We start from the raw sequence: 18,578 nt of genomic DNA on the forward strand, positions 1-18,578 counted from the left end.
TACCAGTGAAGTCAATATTATGCCAATGTGCCAGTAAAACATCCTTTGCATGACATACAGTACTATATTACTACCTTAATGCAATACTGCCATCTAGCGGCGAAAGATCCCTTGCAACTTTCCCTGCAAGGTTTAACATACATACGTGTGTGTATATATATATATATATATATATATATATATATATATATATATATATATATATATATATATATATATATATATATATATAAATATATAACTTCCAACCACAGAAGCAATAAAAATGGCAAAAAAATTTTTGCAGTAAAAAAAAACAACAAAAACATCTCTTTCAAAGGTATTTACATTTATTAAAGAAGGAACTGCAAGGAGGTACAATACAGTACAGTACAATATAGTGTCAACCTGGTGCATCACATTTTAGGCACTTAGCATAAAAAAATAAACTTGTCTCTCAGATCCCAATAAAACCTGTATGACATGGGCATTACAACAAGGAAGGAAGGACATTTTTGCTTAAGGACAAACATTATTTGGTTGACAAGTGTCTGAGTGAGGACTATATTTTTGCTCATTCATGACGTGTCTTCATGCAAGTTGGGCCATTTGAGCTGAATATTAGTCAACTGTTATGGTTTGCATAAACAATTCCACTACTTCATGTATAACAGTGATTGTCATGTCACAAGAAGGGTGACAAACATACAGAATGAATATTGAAAATAAAACTATAGAACAACAACATTCTCATGTGTTATAAACAAAGTTAACTGACCAAACATGGGAAAGTAAAGCTTCAAAAAAAAAAAAAAAAATTTATTCTGACAACTATAAAACAGTGAACACTAGCTACTTAAATCAAGGATGGATTATTACCTCTCTGCCACCAAAGCCTCTTTCAAGCACAACAGACAAAGACCAATTAATGGACACAGACAAATTAATACATCATCCTAACAATAAGAGAGATCTCTCAGGGAGACTTAAGTGTGGCAGATCGGAGAACTTGAGGACTTTGTGTAGATTAAATTTAAAGAGAAATTATATAAAATAAACTCAAAAATCAGAAGACTCAGATTAAAAGCACCACTGAGTACACCATCAGTTCTTGACAGTGCTGATATTTAAAACAAAAGTTGCATACAATTTTTAGTAAACCGTGCTTTTAATGCAAAGGATATACTGAATGTTATACCTCTGCGAAAACAGGTGACCATCGCAATAGTTTTTTTTTTATTATTATTTGTTTTAAACTCAATTTGTGATGTAAACTATAAACCAATTTTGTTCTTTGGAACAAACTGAAAAGGCTTGATTTTCATACTATCAATGGGAAAAATAGTCTAAAAATAGTTTGAAGGAAGTCTAGACTCCTCATTTTATGGTTTACAAATCAGTTGAAAACAAAAATCAATGTAGCGAGGATGAATGGTCACAACTTAAACTTTGAACTCTGCTAAGCAAACAAGAATCTTACAAATCTGGACTTCATCATGAAAAACAGACCCTCTTGTTAAAACTTTGAGGCAGAATGAGGCACTCAAGTATTACAGAAAATGAAAATACAGTTAGTGTTTGGTTGGCTTTTTGAGGTTTGTTGGCTTGCATCTCAATACATCCTGTTTTCTTTTCCTGTTTTCAATCTTTTTTTTTTTTTTAGCAAAGAATAATAGAACATTTACAAGTGCATTACTTCATTTCAAATATGGAAAAGGACAACAAAAAGCACCAAAGCCATAACTAACAGATGTAGGTTCAGAATATCTTTACAGAGAAAAATTCCAACTATTATAAAGTCCATTATTGCTACTGAAATGACACCGGGTCTGATTTGACATAATGAAGGGAGATGCATGGAACCAGTGAAACATGAAACTGACCCTAAGAAACAATATGAGAACAAATACTGCGTATTAATGGCAAACCACCTCAAAGGACACACAATTTTAACAGGATGGTTTCCACAGGAACCAGTTGGGTTTGTTTTTAGGCAATATCATGTCTGTCACAATTCCTAAATAATACTTAAAGGGATTTTTCACCCCAAAATGAAAATTATATCATCATTTACTCTAACTCATGTCACGTCAAGCCTGTAGGACTTTCTTTGTTCTGTGGAAGTTTTTTATTTTTTTTTTCCATAGAATAAAAGTCAGTGGGGTCTACTGTTGTTTTGAACCCAACTGACTTTAATTGCATGAACAAAAACTAGTGATATATTCTTCAGAATGTTTTTTTTTTGTGTGTGTGTTTCATAGAACAAAAAGTTGTACCGGTTTAGAACTACATGAGGGAGAAAAAATACATTTGAGAAAATTAACATTTTCATTTTTGGGTGAACTATCCCATTAAAATTATCCCATTACCTTCATTGGAAATCAAAATAGGTTCAGTGATGTAGGTATGACATATGTAGTCAACTTAAACTATCAAACACAGCTTCAGAATGAAAGATAATTATTTATGAACTGGACCATTCACGCATTCAAAAATTATGGAATTACCTGAGAAATCGATTCCATTGTCTGCATTAAAAGAGGTCTAAAAGAGACAGCACCATCTTATACCAGTGATCTTTCTGCTTGCACCATAAACATACAGTGTGTCCAGTTTTCACAGTTCCGTTCTATACATACTCAAGGGTTTAGATTTAAATATACAAGGGTGAAAATTATTTACATACAAACTCATTTCAGGTACCAAACCCTTCTCTAATACACTATACCCTTTAAAAGTTTCTGAAGAAAATTCTATGGAAAAATATTATCGACAGGTTAACTTTATCTTACTGTGCTATTAAAAGAAGAAAAGATTATGAAAAAATCTGTTTCTACAATGAAGGACAGCATTTGAGCCAATCCAGGGGCTGTGTACTTGCATTAGAGCATCTTATTCCAGTCTCTTGTTGCCTCCATTAGATGCCGTTGACCATGGCCGATCCAGTCCTCTTGGTTGTTGAAGACCCGGCCACAAAACCAGCAACAAAATGTTGACTGCTGCTCTGAACCAGAAGATGAGGACCTCACCACCTCATATTTATTTCTGCTAGTCTTTTTTAACTTAAGTTTCAGAATGAATCTCTCTTGAACAGCACCTCCTACTGCCCTTAATCTTTCACCCCTACTGCCATTGGAAGCATTCTGCTTTGAAAGTGTTCTTGGAGACTCAGAGAGGGCTTTAACTGTATTTTGGGACAGTGCCACTTTGAAAACTTCACCTTTGTATTTGTTCACTGACCTCATGATGCTAGCAACTTCAGGAATGTCTGCATCTGGATGGTTCAGCACAACCACAGGCTGGTTTCGATGGGGACATCTGATTTCTTGAAGTGGATTAAAGGGACAGAGTCTCAGCGTTCTCACAACATCTTTTGCAACAGGCTCCCAAAGTGAGTTAGCGTCTTTCTCAGCCAACAACTTGCTTGAGATCCTCCTCATTTTGGAGGAGCTCTCCAGCATTTCCTCAAACAAAGCCCTTCGCCTCCGTTTCCTTTGGCTTCGTGGACGGATCGAACAGGGAACAAGTGGCAACTTCTGTAATGCTACATCATGATCAGCCCTGCTTTTGATTTCAACGTTGGACTGGGGTAGAATATGTTTAAGCTGGGATGCGGGGATGAGTTTATGAATGAGACCTTGTGAATTAGTAGAGGTTTGAAGACCTGACGTCACACTGGTTAAAGATTTATTTGAGGACATTAACAAACAAGGTGACTGCAAAGAGCTGGTGGTAAGGTATACTGACTTTTTGGATGTGGTGTATGGAGCAGTGGAGAGATATCTAGTGCCATTGGGGCCTCTAACTACCTTAAGGAATACCCTGTTTTTGACACCCTCGTTTACCCTGCCCTGGTTCAAAGTTTTCCTGTCTGAATTGTTCAAAAGTATACCTGACTTAGCAGGAGATATGTATCTAACCAAGTAAGCTTGTCTCCCAGTCTGCAAAGGACTGTTTTTTTCTGCTGCATTCACAGGCATGGCCAATACAGGATGAGTTGCAAGCACAGTCTTAGAACTTGAACCACTTGACTCACTATTAACAGAGGTAACAGGGAGTGGTCTCTGAACTAAGTAACAAGTCTGTGGCACATTGGTCACCTGTTCTCCAGATGAGGACTTGACAGCACCTGATAAGAGAAGAGATGTTTTAAGAGCAGAAGCACTGACGAAGTAGCGGTTTCCACTGCCACTTGGTGCCATCTGGGCAGATGCTTGATCTTTAGTTTCAAGATTTGAACTTTGTGCAGACATGCCAATTCTGCCTCCATTTAAAGTGAGAGCTACTCCCGGAGCCTTGCTGGCCATCTCAATCCCGGATTTCACGTAAGACACATTAATTTTGGGAGAACATGATTTAGTAATTAGCTTGAACCCGGCTCCACTTTTCAGCTGAACTGGCACAGCATATGGAGTGTCTGTAGTTTGAAGGAACATCTGCTGTTTTCCTTCAGGTGTCTGCAAGATCCGAAGTGTGGTTTTGGTTGGCCTAACAGTTTCATGTACTGTAGCCGAAGACCTCTTTCTTTCTTTTTCAAGTTGCTGACTGATGATGGCGTCTGAGTGCTTTTCAAGTATCTTGCCCAAAACAGCCGCACTACTCAAGCTTGCCACTGCATTCTCGCTTGCAAATGTGATACCTTCCTGATTCTCCTCTGGTGCTGATGAACAAGTCACTTCTCCTCCTTTTTCTGGAAGCACAGGAATGAGTGAATCATGGACAGTAGCTATGCACTCATCAACCTCAATATCACTATCTGACACTCTCTCTAATGCTTTCTCCCCGCTTTCAGAGACCAGATCACTCTCATTAGCCCCTCCCTTGTTGTCTTCTTCAGTTGGAAGAGGTGGCGATGCTGGCAAAGTTAAGCTCCAATCACCAAAATCCTCCTCACACTCTTCTTCCTCCAGCCCCTGCGGTGAGTCTTCCTCAGGCAGCAATGAATCAGGAGAGCTCCCAGAGGTATCTTTAGAATAATTGTGGAAACTAAAGACCTCTTGACTTGAAGAACTGAGCATGTTATTTTCAACTTCTGTGTTACAATCTTTGGCTTCAGTTGATTCACTTTTACTGGTTTCATTTTGCAAGTTTGCCACTGTGGTTTCATTTTTAGATACTTCAGAGGACTTTACAACAATACTGTCTGAGGCTGGAGTCTCACTCGAGTCATAATGAGCATTTGGGTGAAACTGAGAACTCTCTCCAACTTCTGCGTCAGAGGTCTTAAGTTCAGTCATCTTACATAAGGTCTCAACTTTGTCAGAACCAGAGTCCTTCCCTTCTTTAGGCACTAAATCAAGGATGTTCTTCTTGACAGGACTTTTAATAGGGGAGTTTGGTTCAATGCTATTTCCAAGTGGTTCACCACATTTTGAGCTGAATAGAGATACCTCCGACAGCACTGAAAATTTTGCATCTGCAGTTGTTTTTGATGGAAGTTTAGATTTCAGGATATCAGTGTTTGTGGATTTGTCTTCTACAGACATTTCAGGGTCTGATTTTAAATCAGAAACTGCATCAGGATCTGTCGTTTCATCAGCAGGCGACTGTGATCCTGAGGGTTCATCCAAAAACGAAGCTAAAGCTGTAGCCTCATACTTAGATAAACCAACTTGAGCCATCTGCAAATCAGAAAGTGTTGTCTCAGAATCAGTGGAGGAAAGCTCTGAAGTTGAAACAGGAAGTGTTCTGGCTATCTGGTTATCATCAGTGGAGCATTTCTCACTTGAACACAGGGAAGATACCTCATGAAGATGAGGTGATGACCTCCCATTGGATTGATGGCTCTGACACCGGGAAAGTGCAGCATCTTTTGATGTTGCAGACAGTACTTTAACACGATGCAAGACTACGGTAGCCTCATTATTATCCTGGCCTTCTTTACTTGCACTCTCAAAGCTAACTTTGTGCTCCTCTGTCAATGGGAAATGGTTGCCAATGTGGTTTTCAACTTCCTGTGACTCTTCTTTTATTGAAGATGTCTCATTTGAGTCTCCTGATTCTAAACTGAGGAGAGATCCTATGCTTGGTGAAGATGAAGAGCAGGGGCTGCTGGTCATTTTATCTTCATCATCACCGATGTGTGAATCAGAAACCTCATTTTCAGTGGAGTCCTCTTGTTTTGTCGGTATGACTTTTAGAACTAAATGTTTTTTACCATCTACCATCTTAAAGCCCATGACTTTAGTGGTGCAGTTCGGGGGAATAGAAATTTTATTTTTCACCATAAGAACAGTCAGTCCATTGCTGTTGGTTGAATTCAGAAGACCTGGACTAATCTCAAGCTCTTGAATCTTTGGTTGTGGCGTTGTTGATGGAATGAGGTGCAAAGTTTGCGGCTCAGTTTTTAGGGGAGACTTTGTCCATTTAATACTCTCTTTTTTAACCCCAACAGCTCTTTCAAGGAACTGCTTGGTCTCCTCCAAGGCTTTTTCAGGATTAAACAACCTGCCGTTATGATCAAGCAGACCTACACCAGGGATTGAGTTAAGTTTTGACATCCACTGCGGTTCTCTGGATCCTCCAACTGGAGGAGACTTTTTAAGCAACAGTTTTACTCCAGATGAATTAACTCCAGAATTGTCTTCATTTGTTCTCCACTTGTTCATCTCCTCACCATGTGCCACAGTAAGATGTTTGTTCAGGTACTCTCTGCGAGCTGCACTATATCCACAAATCTGACAAGAGAAAGGAAAAGTCCCAGAATGTACCACATTATGCCTCTGAAGCTCCCCTTGTGTGGGGCTACCATGCGGACATTTCACACATTTGTGATTACGTTCGTTGTGATGATGAATGTGTTGAACAAAGGTTCCTGCATCTCGGGTGGAGAAGTCACACTTTTTACAGCGAAACTGTCCATTACAGCTGTGGCAGTTGGTAAAGTGCCTGGTGAGCAAAAGAAGCGAATACTGCACCCCATCGTTGCAAATCTCACACGTTACCAAAGTGTTTCGATGTCCGATGCGATGTCGCTGAAGAGATGAGAATTCATTGGTGACAAACAAGCAGAGATCACAAGGATAAGTTGGAAGAGTACCCTTGTGTGTACCTTGAAAATGTTTCAGCAAGTCGTTAGGGCTGTAAGTGGTGTCATCTTTGCATTCTGAGCAACAAAAACTCAGTATTTTTCCAGAGAAGATTGCACCCTGCTGCATCTTACATGGAGTCTTTCCAGAAGCTTTGCTGTCTATTTGAAGATTATCAGTGGCTGACTCCTCAGGGGGTGCGTCATCTTGGTCAAAATGCTCATTGCAAGAGGCTGTCTCTGGAAGCTCGAGAGGCAAAGTGTGGTCCAGTGAGGTGTCATCATCCTGGCTCTGGTCATGGCTTTCAGGGGGATCATCTGATGTTGTCAGGTCAACCTCCATGCTTTAGAATAAAGGCTCCTGCAATATTAAAAACAAACAAACACTATTATATTGTAATATCGGAATAATACTACTGCACAATTCATGTTTTACAGCACATGAGGAAAATGACCCCTTTAGTAAAAGCCACTATGCTTTATGTAAGCTTTTTCTCAAACATATATGCAACATGTATAGTATATAAGTATTACACAAATAATTTAACTTCCACTTACAGTAAGTTTCAACAAAATGACTTACTATACACTACATTCTCTCTCCAGTGCAGTCTACAATATTAGTTTACGACAAAAGTACATCTTTTTGTTTTTTATGCTTGTGTTGGCGTTAAAAAAGCAGGAAAGAAAACATTTCAAAGCCGTTCACCTCAATTCCTTACATACTGAAAAACTGGTTATCACACTATAGACAGAGTTGTAGCCTGTGCTACAGAATAAGAAGTATAAAAAACGTATAGCCATGAATGCTGATAAAAGCACTTCTATGAAATGTCACTGTAATTAAAAATTCAATTATTATAAGCCCAGATGGATTTAAACCATGGCGGTTTCTCCATTAGGGCGATTGGGCGACACACCACCAAAGCGCGAAAGGGAGGGATTTTTTTCTTTCACATTCAACCACAGTGTTACGCTAGCTTTCACTATTCTAGACTGTTTGTTCTGCCTCTAGATAGTCCAATCAGTGTCGAGTCACGTTTTGTGTAGTACCGCCCCTTTTTGGGCGACTTCTGTCAGACTGAGAATCGTCCCGAGTGCGCTCATTGAATTCCATTCAAAGATCATTTTTTTCGAACTGCAGGCACTGCAATGCAATTTCAGTATATTCCGGGATGGCTCGCCCTAACATGCTTCCGTCATCATGCGTAACCTGAACTTGTGCAAGGATTGGTGAGAACAGTGGCATCCAATAATATTTAAAAACTATTTTGAATTTTAACAACAAGAAAAAATGAAAAACTGCTTTAATAGCTTTATCAAATGTGAAAAACGAAAAAAAAAAAAAAAAAAAAAAAAAAGACGGGGGCAACTAAGCCAACTCAAATTCAGTTGTCAGTTGAACTAGATCGACATCATGGCGAACGTTACCTCAGCAGATGAAGTGAGTAATGTAAGCAGTGTAATGTAAGGGAGCAATGTAATATAATGTGATGAGTAATGTGATTTAAATGAGCAGTGTAATACAAATTAGCTGTGTAATAATATAAGTAATGTTGTAAATGAGCAGTGTAATATAAGTGAGTTGTGTAAATAGTGATTTATGTGACTTCAGTTATTTTTTATTAAACTGATTTTGAAGTAAAATGTTTTTTTGAAAACCACATCCTGGCTTCAGTCTTCATTTGCTGCCGAATTGTGTTAATACGCATACTGAAACATAAGGAGAGCAAGAGATTGATTGTTGGAGTCAGTTTATTTTTAATTAATACTATAATAGTTCAGTTTCCTTTGCATCTCGTAACTAGCCGTTAATTTATCAAGTGAATGGGTGACCTATCCTCATTAATCATACAAACATTTGTCCCCCCTGAGAGAATTAGCAGGAGCCGCCACTGGATTTAAACATTACATTTCTTGAATATTCTACACAACAAAGTATAATATTTCAAACAATATTTGATAAGGGGCAGGGGATGTATCGAATTTTGTGAATTGTTTGTTTAAATTCTGTGAAAATCTTCAGAGCATTCTGCAGATTTCTATGAGGGCCTAACCATCACAACATGTATATGCGTTTAAGAGATGTTCAGAACAGCATACTATACTTACTGCAATCTATAGCATGTATACTTTGCATATGCACATTTTCTGTATACATAAAATACATGGATGACCCACTACTTTTTCAAAAATGACTTCAAAAAAAAAAAAAACCTTCCCATTTCCAGTGTGAAGAATGACCTGGCAGAAGAAATTAAAACCGCAGATTTTTAACATATTTGACTCATGATTGAACTGAAGACATTTTTATTTAAAAAAATAAAAAAAAATATAATTCAATGCAATGTAAATGATAAATTGATGTAATTCAATGATGTCATGTGACAAATGTACTGAGCTGCTCTAATACAGTTTAATACTGTTTATTGTAGAAAAATGCCTAGTGTTTAACTCGGTCTTTACACTGGTAGCCTGTTATGAATATGTAATAAAAATTGATGTGTAAATTGAAATGTAATAATGTATAAATAAATATCTATCAAATCAAATATCATTTTTTTTTTAAGATTTAACAATTATGTTGTCCTTCAAACAATTCTACAACAAGTACAATTTGCAATTAAGTCATTTAATCCCATTTGTTGTGATCAACATTTTCTTTTGAGTAAAAAGTCACAAAAAGAGCTGTTGATCTATTTTAGATCATCACAGTTATAACATAGCTGTCATCTGTAGTGCAGTTTGTCTTGATTTCATGTGATCATTTTTATATGGCTGGTGTAACGGGATCATGACTACAGCAGTTTAATTCTAGTTTGCCCCTCTGAAAGATGAGTTTGTGTGTGTAGAAATCTCCATAAAAGTAAAATAGGTCATAATACACAGAATTTCTGAAACACAAAATAAAGGGTATATTATTAGTACATTTTAAGACTGCTTTGGCACATATAAACCTATAAACATGTAAATGTGCCAGTGGACAAATTTGTGGACAGTGGGAAAACCTAGAAACTAATTTTTGAATACAACGGATTTCTTCATGATTGCATCTTTTTAACCAACTGAGCAATTTGACTTTTTTTTTTTTCTCATGTTATGACTTTTAAAATTTATAATGTGAGAAAACACTTCAATATTCAGTGCCCTTAGAAAGTGAATGTAAGAACAAGTAATGTATTAAATGATGTGCCATGCATCACTTCAAATGCGAACTCACGCGTGAAGTGTAAACTTCATAATCTCATGCACATCTTTGCAGACAGCGTTGATTTATTTTCCACAACTGCTATATAAACCAAACTTTTGACCAGGATTGCATTACTTCACATTCGCTCTACAGATGCACGAACAAACTTTTTAAAAACATGATACAAAACCAGTAACAACCAACATCTAAGTCATGCATGCATCTGCGAATGATTAAATAGGTTATCTGAATTAACTTGACATTCACCAACTTTGTCCAACGCGGACGCGCACAATGCACATCCAACTAAAGGAAGTGCCATGTCAAACGACTCAACACGACAGTTATGGCCGTGCATTTTAGATGCACACCGACTATCCTGCTACTCTCTTAGCGAACACATCAACAAATGTCACTCAAAGTCATTCACTCATAAGCCATGCTGTTTATCCACATCAACAAAAATAAAGCAACTCGCCCCCACCCACGCTGGATGCAATCAAACGATTAAAAACAAAGAAGTCAACGCAAGAGCACACTTCCCAAAAAAGTGACCGTTACGGTCGAACTGAATGCCATTATGTCTTAATTGAAACTACTGTTTTAAATAAGCGCAGTTTAGAGAAATGTACCTCTTTTTTCTCTTCAGACTGGCAGGTCGGTGACGGCAGCCATGACAGTTCCATCCGGGTTCCGCTCCCTTCACTGCGCGTGAGGCAGGAACTCAGAGCGGATGAATATGGATTACCTGAAAGACTCATTAGGTCGTCTTCTTTACCAACATGTATTTGTTTTTTAAACCTCAAAACAACGTATATAAATGCAATACAATGTTCCTTTGGTTAATTCAAGAATAGAACGTGTTGTTTAAAGTCCATGCAGTTCTCGCTCTGTTTTAGAAGCAGTTAAATCCATTATTAAAAGTGGCCATGCATACTGCTGTTTTGTAGACTCTAGGGACGCCATGACTCACTCTAGATCATGGCGCGCCATCTTGACCTACAATATCATTCTTCTAACGATAAATAGTGGGTTATTAGTATCGACACACCGAGGTGCTGCAAATAGATGTATGAAGTATTGTACACATTTTATTCCGTAATATAATTTGACTCAACTCAACTTTATTGTCATTCTTCCACATACACAATATACAGAAGAGCATGAATGTCGTTTCTGATGGACCAAGGTGCAATTGACAAAACAAGTATATGCAGGTGTTCATGACAACGGGAATTTAATCAAGAGCACATTAAACCTAACATAACAAGAACAATAGAGCAACGTGACGAGCAATAAACATGAGGTAGGAATGTAAAATTGTAGTAATGTGAGAAATGTTAGAAATGTAAGAATAAAGTGCTAGAGCACAACTGAGGTGGCTCAGAGCAGAAAGAAAATACTGTTAAATAATGTGCATTTGTACAGTGTCTTTAGTGCACATTGGGTGGCTGAGTGCAGATGTATGTAAACTGACCGTTGTGCAGTTGTGCAAAAGAGTCTATAGTGCACAGCTAAGTTAAAGCGCAAGTGCAGATGTATGTGAATGTCCATTGGAGTGTTTTTTTTTCTGTAGGCATGGGATGGGAAGGCAGTTTATAATGGGTTAAAGATGGTGGGTGTATCAGCTTATTTAGGATGGTATCAGCCTATTCAGGATTCTGACAGCCTGGGGGGAAAGCTGTTGCAGAACCTTGCCGTGTGGGTCCTGAAACTCCGTAGTCTCCTGCCTGATGGCAGGGGGTCAAACAGATGGTGGGAGGGGTGAGATGAATCCTTCACAATGGCAAAGGCTCTGTGTACACTGCGTGCCTGGAAGATGTCCTGGATAGAGGGGAGGGAGACCCCTATGATCCTCTCAGCTGTCCTCACTATGCGCTTTAGGGTCTTGTGTTCTGCTGTTTTGCAGTTTTTGAACCACACAGTTCCTCTGTAGAAGGTGGTGAGGATGGGTGGTGGGAGGCTGGCTCTCTTCAACTTCGATGTTTTGCCTTCTTCACAGCGGAGTTGGCGTTGATGGACCAGGTGAGCTCATCAGAGATGTGCACACCGAGAAACGTGCTGCTCCTGATTCTCTCTATAACAGAGCCGCTGATGAGCAGAGGAAGATGGTCAGTTGACCTTCTCCGGAAATCAACAACAATCTCTTTAATCTTCTCCACACTGAGCGACAGATTGTTGTTGTGGCACCAGCTCACCAGTTGTTCCACCTCCTCTCTGTATGTTGTTTCTTTGTCGTTGCTGATGAGGCCCAGTACTGTCGTGTCATCAGCAAACTTGACAATGAAGTTGGATTCTGACTTGGCTGTGCAGTCGTGGGTGAGCAGCGTGAACAGCAGTGAACTGAGCACACAGCCTTGAGGGGCACCTGTGCTCAATGTGATGGTGCCTGATGTCCTTCACCCATACACACTGACTGTGTTCTCTCTATCAGTAAGTCTAGAACCAGTTGTAGAGTGGCTTGTTGAGACCCAGTAAGGAGAGTTTACTCACTAGTTGCTGGGGGATGATTGTATTGAATGCTGAGCTAAAGTCAATGAACAGCATTCTGAGATATGTGTTTTTTCGTTTTTTTTTTCAGATGTGATAAGACAGAGTGCAGTGTGTAGGAGATAGCATCATCTGTAGAGTGGTTGGGTCGGTATGCAAATTGTAGTGGGTCCAGTGAAGAGGGCAAAGTGGAGTGAATGTGTCTTTTAACCAGACGTTCCAAGCACTTCATTGTTATGGGAGTCAGTGCTACAGGGCGGTAATCATTAAGACGTCACTGTTGACTGTGGTCTTTTTGAAGCACATAGGGACCATAAAATAAATTTTATGTTACACACTATTATACAATTTTTTACACAAAGCAAACATTAAATATCATTGTGAATTGACATTTTCCTTATATTGCAACTAGATCACATTTGATTAGTAGATACTTTTCCATGATAGATTGATTTATGTAACAAATGCGCACTACAATCATTTCCAAAATAAATAAATTAATACTAAAATGAATGTTAGTGCAAATAAATTTAGGCCTATAAGACTTTTAAAGGGGTCATATGATGTGATTTCAAGTTTTCCTTTCTCTTTGGAGTGTTACAAGCTTGTGAATAGAAAAGATCCCTAAAGTTGCAAAGACTAAAGTCTCAAACCCAAAGAAATATTCTTAATAAAAGTTTAGACTTGTCCATGCCCTCCCAAAATGCCTCCTTTAAACATGCCCCCACGTGTCTACATAACCTTGATTCTCGCTGTTGCCGCCAGCGCCATGTTGTGGAGACGCGGTTTCCTTGTGAAAGCAAAAATACTTTGTTTGGCCTTCCAAAAGAGGACACAACTGGAAATCAGTGATTAAGTTGTATTTACAACACTGTTCTAGAACAGTTCAACACAAATATTCAGATGTGTGCAGCACATTTTATGGAGGACTGTTTCTTGATTCTGGGAGAGAAGACTACAATGCCGAGTTTTCTGACTCACAGTCTGTAAGTACGTTTTCATATTTAAAGAATTTGCCACTGATGATTCAAACGTGAGTTTTGAGCAGTGTAGAGTAGCGCTTGTTGTTTGTCGTTTCTCCGATCACAAATGCAGACATGGTTTTATGTTTACACGGCGTCATTATAATCTGTAATCATATCCCCACTGGATGCAACAAATGGCTCGTTTGAAATGGATTTTATTGTTTTTGTCATGTGGCGCCGGTGTTCTGCCTGGGACATGCATCACAGTATGTTAAGGGGCGTAACATTTCCGTCACACGCTTGGGTATTTCGGCCAATCACAACGGACTGAATAGCTGACCAATCAGAGCACACCTCGCTTTTCAGACCGATGAGCTTTGTAAAAAAACAATGCGTTTCAGAAAGGCGAGGCAAAGAGGAGAAACAATAATGTACAGTATGTAGAACATAGTGTTTTTTTGAACCTTAAACTGCATAAACACATTTCATTACACCAAATACACAAAATAATGTTCTTTTTAGCAGCGTCATATGACCCCCTTTAAATTTTCTTCCATAATATCAACTACATAGTAAGGTTTTTTTTTTTTTTTTTTTACACAAATCAAGTATGAATTTTCAATTTCATTTCAGATATTTAAAATTGTACATTTCAGATATGTTTTTATAATTTTATGCATACTGTATTAGAAATATTCTAGGCTTAGAGTGAAATGTCTACTATTACTGTATTTTTATGACTGTATTATTGTATTTTTTATATTTTAAATTCAATAAAAGTTATCATGAACTATTTATAAGGTATGTATAATCATAGTGATTCGTTTACAAAAAAAAGACAATTAAAATGTGTGTAATAAACTGAAAAATATGGTAACATACCTCCAAATAGATTTCTTTTAAAAGTAGTAAGTAGAAATAGTTATAAATAATATTTCTGTCAATAGTCTTGCAAATTGTCTTGACATGTTTGCAAATTGATCAAGTGTTTGTTATGAGCAACAAAAGAGGATAAATGAATGAAGTGTAAATTAAGGTGTAGCGTGTATGAAGGTGTGACTTGCCCATTAGAGACCTTAGAGCCTACAGTACTTAAAAATTCACATTTGAGATATTATTATTGTTTGTCATTGTAGGCCATATATGCTAAGAACCAGAATGAAGAATGATAACCAAGGTCAGAAATTTAGCAGCCCCTGGTGCAATAAGGCCACCAAACATGACAAAAATGACATGCATATTGAAAAGTTAGGAATTTGATGTATTTCAGATAATATTTTTTTGTTCACAATATTCATTTGTCTCTACTAAAGGCATATGTGTTCACAACTGATCCCGTTCAAGTATATGGAACACATTTTGTGTTATTTGTTAGAAATAATATGCCCATATATGGTAAAAATTAAAATCAATTCCAAAAGACAATATAGCCCCTTATTTAAAGTAAATTGACATTTGGAAATTTACTTATTTAAAGTAAATTCTGACATTTGGCTATATTTGTCTGTCTGAACTATATTAAAGTAGAGTCGAACAAAGATTTTAATCAAACATATGAAATTTGTAAGTGTGTCAGGTAAGAAATGCAATTGTTAGCCAATTCTGTAACAATACCTGCTGACACAGCAGAATTAGGGTTTTTTTTCTTTTCTTTTCTTAAAGAAGAGCTCTGTCCTTTAATCTCATAAATAACTGTTTTGAAACATTTGTAAGGAAATATACACATAGGCAGCTGTGACTGGGGCCTATTCATATTAATAAAGGCATATTCACAGTTGTTAAAGGGTTAGAGTTAGCTCTTTAGGAGCTATTGTATAAACTGATTGGGGCATATCAATCAAAGAAGTGTAAACACATTCATCAAACCTATTCACACCTATGACAAAAGCAATATTTTTCTTCAGTTATCACAAAATGTTGAAATTTGATAGAATGTTCCAACACAAAACAATATTTTTGTCCTACGCTGCTAGCTACTTTAGTATCACACCATTTAATACAAACCTGCTTTAAGTGATGAGAAACAGTGTGGCATGATCATAATATTAAATATTGTAACAATTCTTCCGTTGAAATATTATACAAAAACTTCAATAGTACTTGCAAATAGTAAATACACATAAAAATAAAAAATACATAGGAATTTATTTGTATTTTAATTTTTCTTTAAATGTATACCCTTATGTATAGTTATTAATAAAAATAGATTAAATTAAATAATTAGAGAGAGTGAAATATTTGCTAGCAAACATATTTTATTATTGTTTAAATATAATGACATTTCATTTTTTTATATTTTAAATTAAAGTGATCATAAACTTTTTGCAAGCTGGATAATTTATTTACAAAGAAACAAAGTAACAATAAATAAATAAATGAAATTTAATGTAATGCAATGCAATGCAATGTAATAGCCTAATAATATATAGTCATGTATCTGCAAATATACTTCTTTTTCAAAAGTAGTAAGCAGTAATAGGGCTACTTAGACCATAAGTAATATTTCTATAAACAGTCTTACAAATTGTCTTGACATGTTTGCAAATTGATCATGTGTTTGTGATCAACAACAAAAGATGATAGATGAATGAAGTGTAAATTAAGGTGTGGTTTGTGAAGGTGTGACTTGCCTCATTAGAGATCATAGAGCTCACTTAACCTTTAAAGTGTACAAGTGTTAGGACAGCCCCTTTCTGGGCCTATAGGTGGGCAGGTATAAATAGTGGCAATCTTCAGTTGCTGGTCAGTAGCACAAGGAGCAGTGACAAAGCATTCAGCTTGATCTACTCAGTCCTCATAAAATAACATTCTATAAGTGATCATCAAAAATCCTTGAAAGACATGTGGACTGACTGCGTTGGTAAGAATTATTTTTCTTAAATGTATTTATTTTTACATTTTATATATTAGGGTAAGTTTTGTGAAATGTTTTGTGTATATAAATACAATAAGAACTTTTTTGAATATTTATATTGTTCATTAATAATGACATATTTTTTACTCTTACAGCTCAAGATGGAAACTCACAGGCCAGTAAGATTGCAGGGCGCAGGAAGCGAACCTGTTTTACCAAAGAGCACTTGGAACTTCTAAAAATGGCTTTCAGCGTTGATCCCTACCCTGGTATTAGTATCAGAGAAAGTCTGTCTCAAGCCACAGGCCTACCCGAGTCACGTATTCAGGTATGTCAGCATCAGTATAGAAAACAAACTGTTTGCATAAATTTCAAAAAGTATAAAAATGTAAATCCATCAACATGCTAACATAATTGTTCTGTTTTTCCAGGTGTGGTTCCAGAACAAGAGGGCCAGAACCCTAAAGAACAGAGCCACTTGGACCTCACCACAGCTGGATAGTACCTCTCCACTGCCCAGCCCTTTTCTACCCCCTCACTTGGCTAGTGTTGGGGTCAATGGCCAACAAAGAGGCATTCAAGAGACATCATTCGACATTCAGATAGCTCAAACATCTCCACAGCACTTTACCTTTCCTCCAACTGACTTCAGCACACCTGCTATTAAGCCACGACAAAACAGGTTGAAGGGAACCAGCTCTTGTTCCCCCTCTCTTTCCTCTGATCTGCAGGCTGTGGCAGACAGCTGGAGCTCTGGAGGAAGCACACAGTCCTCTCCTGAGTCTATGTGGAATCTACCAGCACAGAGCTTTGAGAGTTCCTACAAGAATGAGAGCCAATTCTTCCTCTACCCACCACATCCTTACCCTCATGGAAGTGCCAAAGTTGGGTGTGTTAGTGGCCTGGAGTCACTTCCCAACTCTCCTGCCTCTTCTGACTCTGCATTTTGGGACATGGGACTGGAAAACTGCTCTCCATCTGTGACATACACTGACTGTGACAGCCCATGGGACATGCTCGCTGAGGAGCAGCCTGTGGCCCCACTTCCAGATCTGTCCTCTCAGTATCTGGAGGATGTCCTTGGGGAAATGAAGCCAGCCTGGTGGAGCTTTAGTGGTGAGATGGATCTACAGTAATCTTATAAACATCCATAACCTAAGGAGACAAACACTGTTTTAACATGGGCTTTAAATTAAGCGGTTTCTTTTGGACTGTATTATATATGAAGCATGGTATTGTACAAGTGCTGGTTACAGAGCAATATCAGATATCCACATTGGACTTTTTTAATAGACTTTTATTTAATAGACTTTATTTATTGCGATTTTCTACAAAGGAGTAGATTGGAAACAGTATGGTTGCACCAGAAAGTAATTTAGAACTTATTTATTCTTATGCTCTTTTAAGGTATTAGAGTGCAGTTGGTATATTTATTTCTATATTAAATTATGCTCACACAACCTATACTGTCACTTTGTAAAGTAATCAATATTTATTTGAAATAAAATGTTAAAATTTATTTATGAATTTGTGTCCTCTGATTTGCTTACACATTTAATTTTATATATGTAGCCTGTTTATCATTTTTAGATGTTACATAAAATAAGAACTGATTCATTGATTCTGAGGTGTTGAATCAAAAGTCAACTCCAAAGGTTAGAGTTGATTCCCAAGAGTAGTGGGGTCTAACATGTCTGGACATATTACATTGACAACATACAGTGGGATTACTACACCATTACCAGTTTATAGTGGGGATTTTGATTCAAATTAGTCACTCTGTTCTGTTCAGCATGAAGAATCATTTTCAGTGAGTCAGATTTATTCATTGAGTATCTCTCTGTAGGTTACAAAATTACACCAGTGTCTTTGACTCAAAAGATCATTTCATTCAAATATCTTGACTCCATTTAAGACATTCCCGCCACCTTCCTGCCACTTTACCTCAAACAACGCATGCATATTTAAAGAGTTTATGATTGGTTTTCTGTTGCTTAACAACTTGCTTAACATTCGGTTTTACTACGATAAAATCATCAACAACGTATATGTTAAAAACAGACAAAGTGGTAT

The 18,578-nt window shown here is 37.4% G+C and overlaps 2 protein-coding genes across 3 annotated transcripts; one reads left to right on the forward strand and one right to left on the reverse strand.

The window, feature by feature from the left end:
- Positions 1-311: 311 nt before the first annotated feature.
- LOC122147022 (zinc finger protein 518A-like) lies at positions 312-11,065 on the reverse strand. The gene is made up of 2 exons (XM_042767806.1): positions 10,829-11,065; positions 312-7,367 (listed from the first exon to the last, which is right to left on the reverse strand). The coding sequence occupies exon 2, from the start codon at positions 7,347-7,349 to the stop codon at positions 2,862-2,864; it is 4,488 nt and encodes a 1,495-aa protein (XP_042623740.1). The 5' UTR covers positions 7,350-7,367; positions 10,829-11,065; the 3' UTR covers positions 312-2,861.
- A 171-nt stretch (positions 11,066-11,236) lies between these two features.
- On the forward strand, positions 11,237-18,287 carry LOC109079344 (homeobox protein SEBOX-like). Of its 2 annotated transcripts, none has more exons than XM_042767809.1 (3): positions 11,237-11,502; positions 16,661-16,833; positions 16,937-18,287. In XM_042767809.1, exons 2-3 carry the CDS (start codon positions 16,747-16,749, stop codon positions 17,639-17,641), a joined length of 792 nt encoding a protein of 263 aa, XP_042623743.1. In that variant the 5' UTR covers positions 11,237-11,502; positions 16,661-16,746; the 3' UTR covers positions 17,642-18,287. The 2 variants fall into 2 exon arrangements, with proteins under 2 accessions (XP_042623743.1, XP_042623742.1); XM_042767808.1 differs by lacking the exon at positions 11,237-11,502 and adding an exon at positions 16,363-16,511.
- The last annotated feature ends 291 nt before the right edge of the window (positions 18,288-18,578 follow it).

Source organism: Cyprinus carpio, chromosome A12 (assembly GCF_018340385.1).
Source record: "Cyprinus carpio isolate SPL01 chromosome A12, ASM1834038v1, whole genome shotgun sequence".
In the NCBI taxonomy this organism is placed as follows: domain Eukaryota; kingdom Metazoa; phylum Chordata; class Actinopteri; order Cypriniformes; family Cyprinidae; genus Cyprinus; species Cyprinus carpio.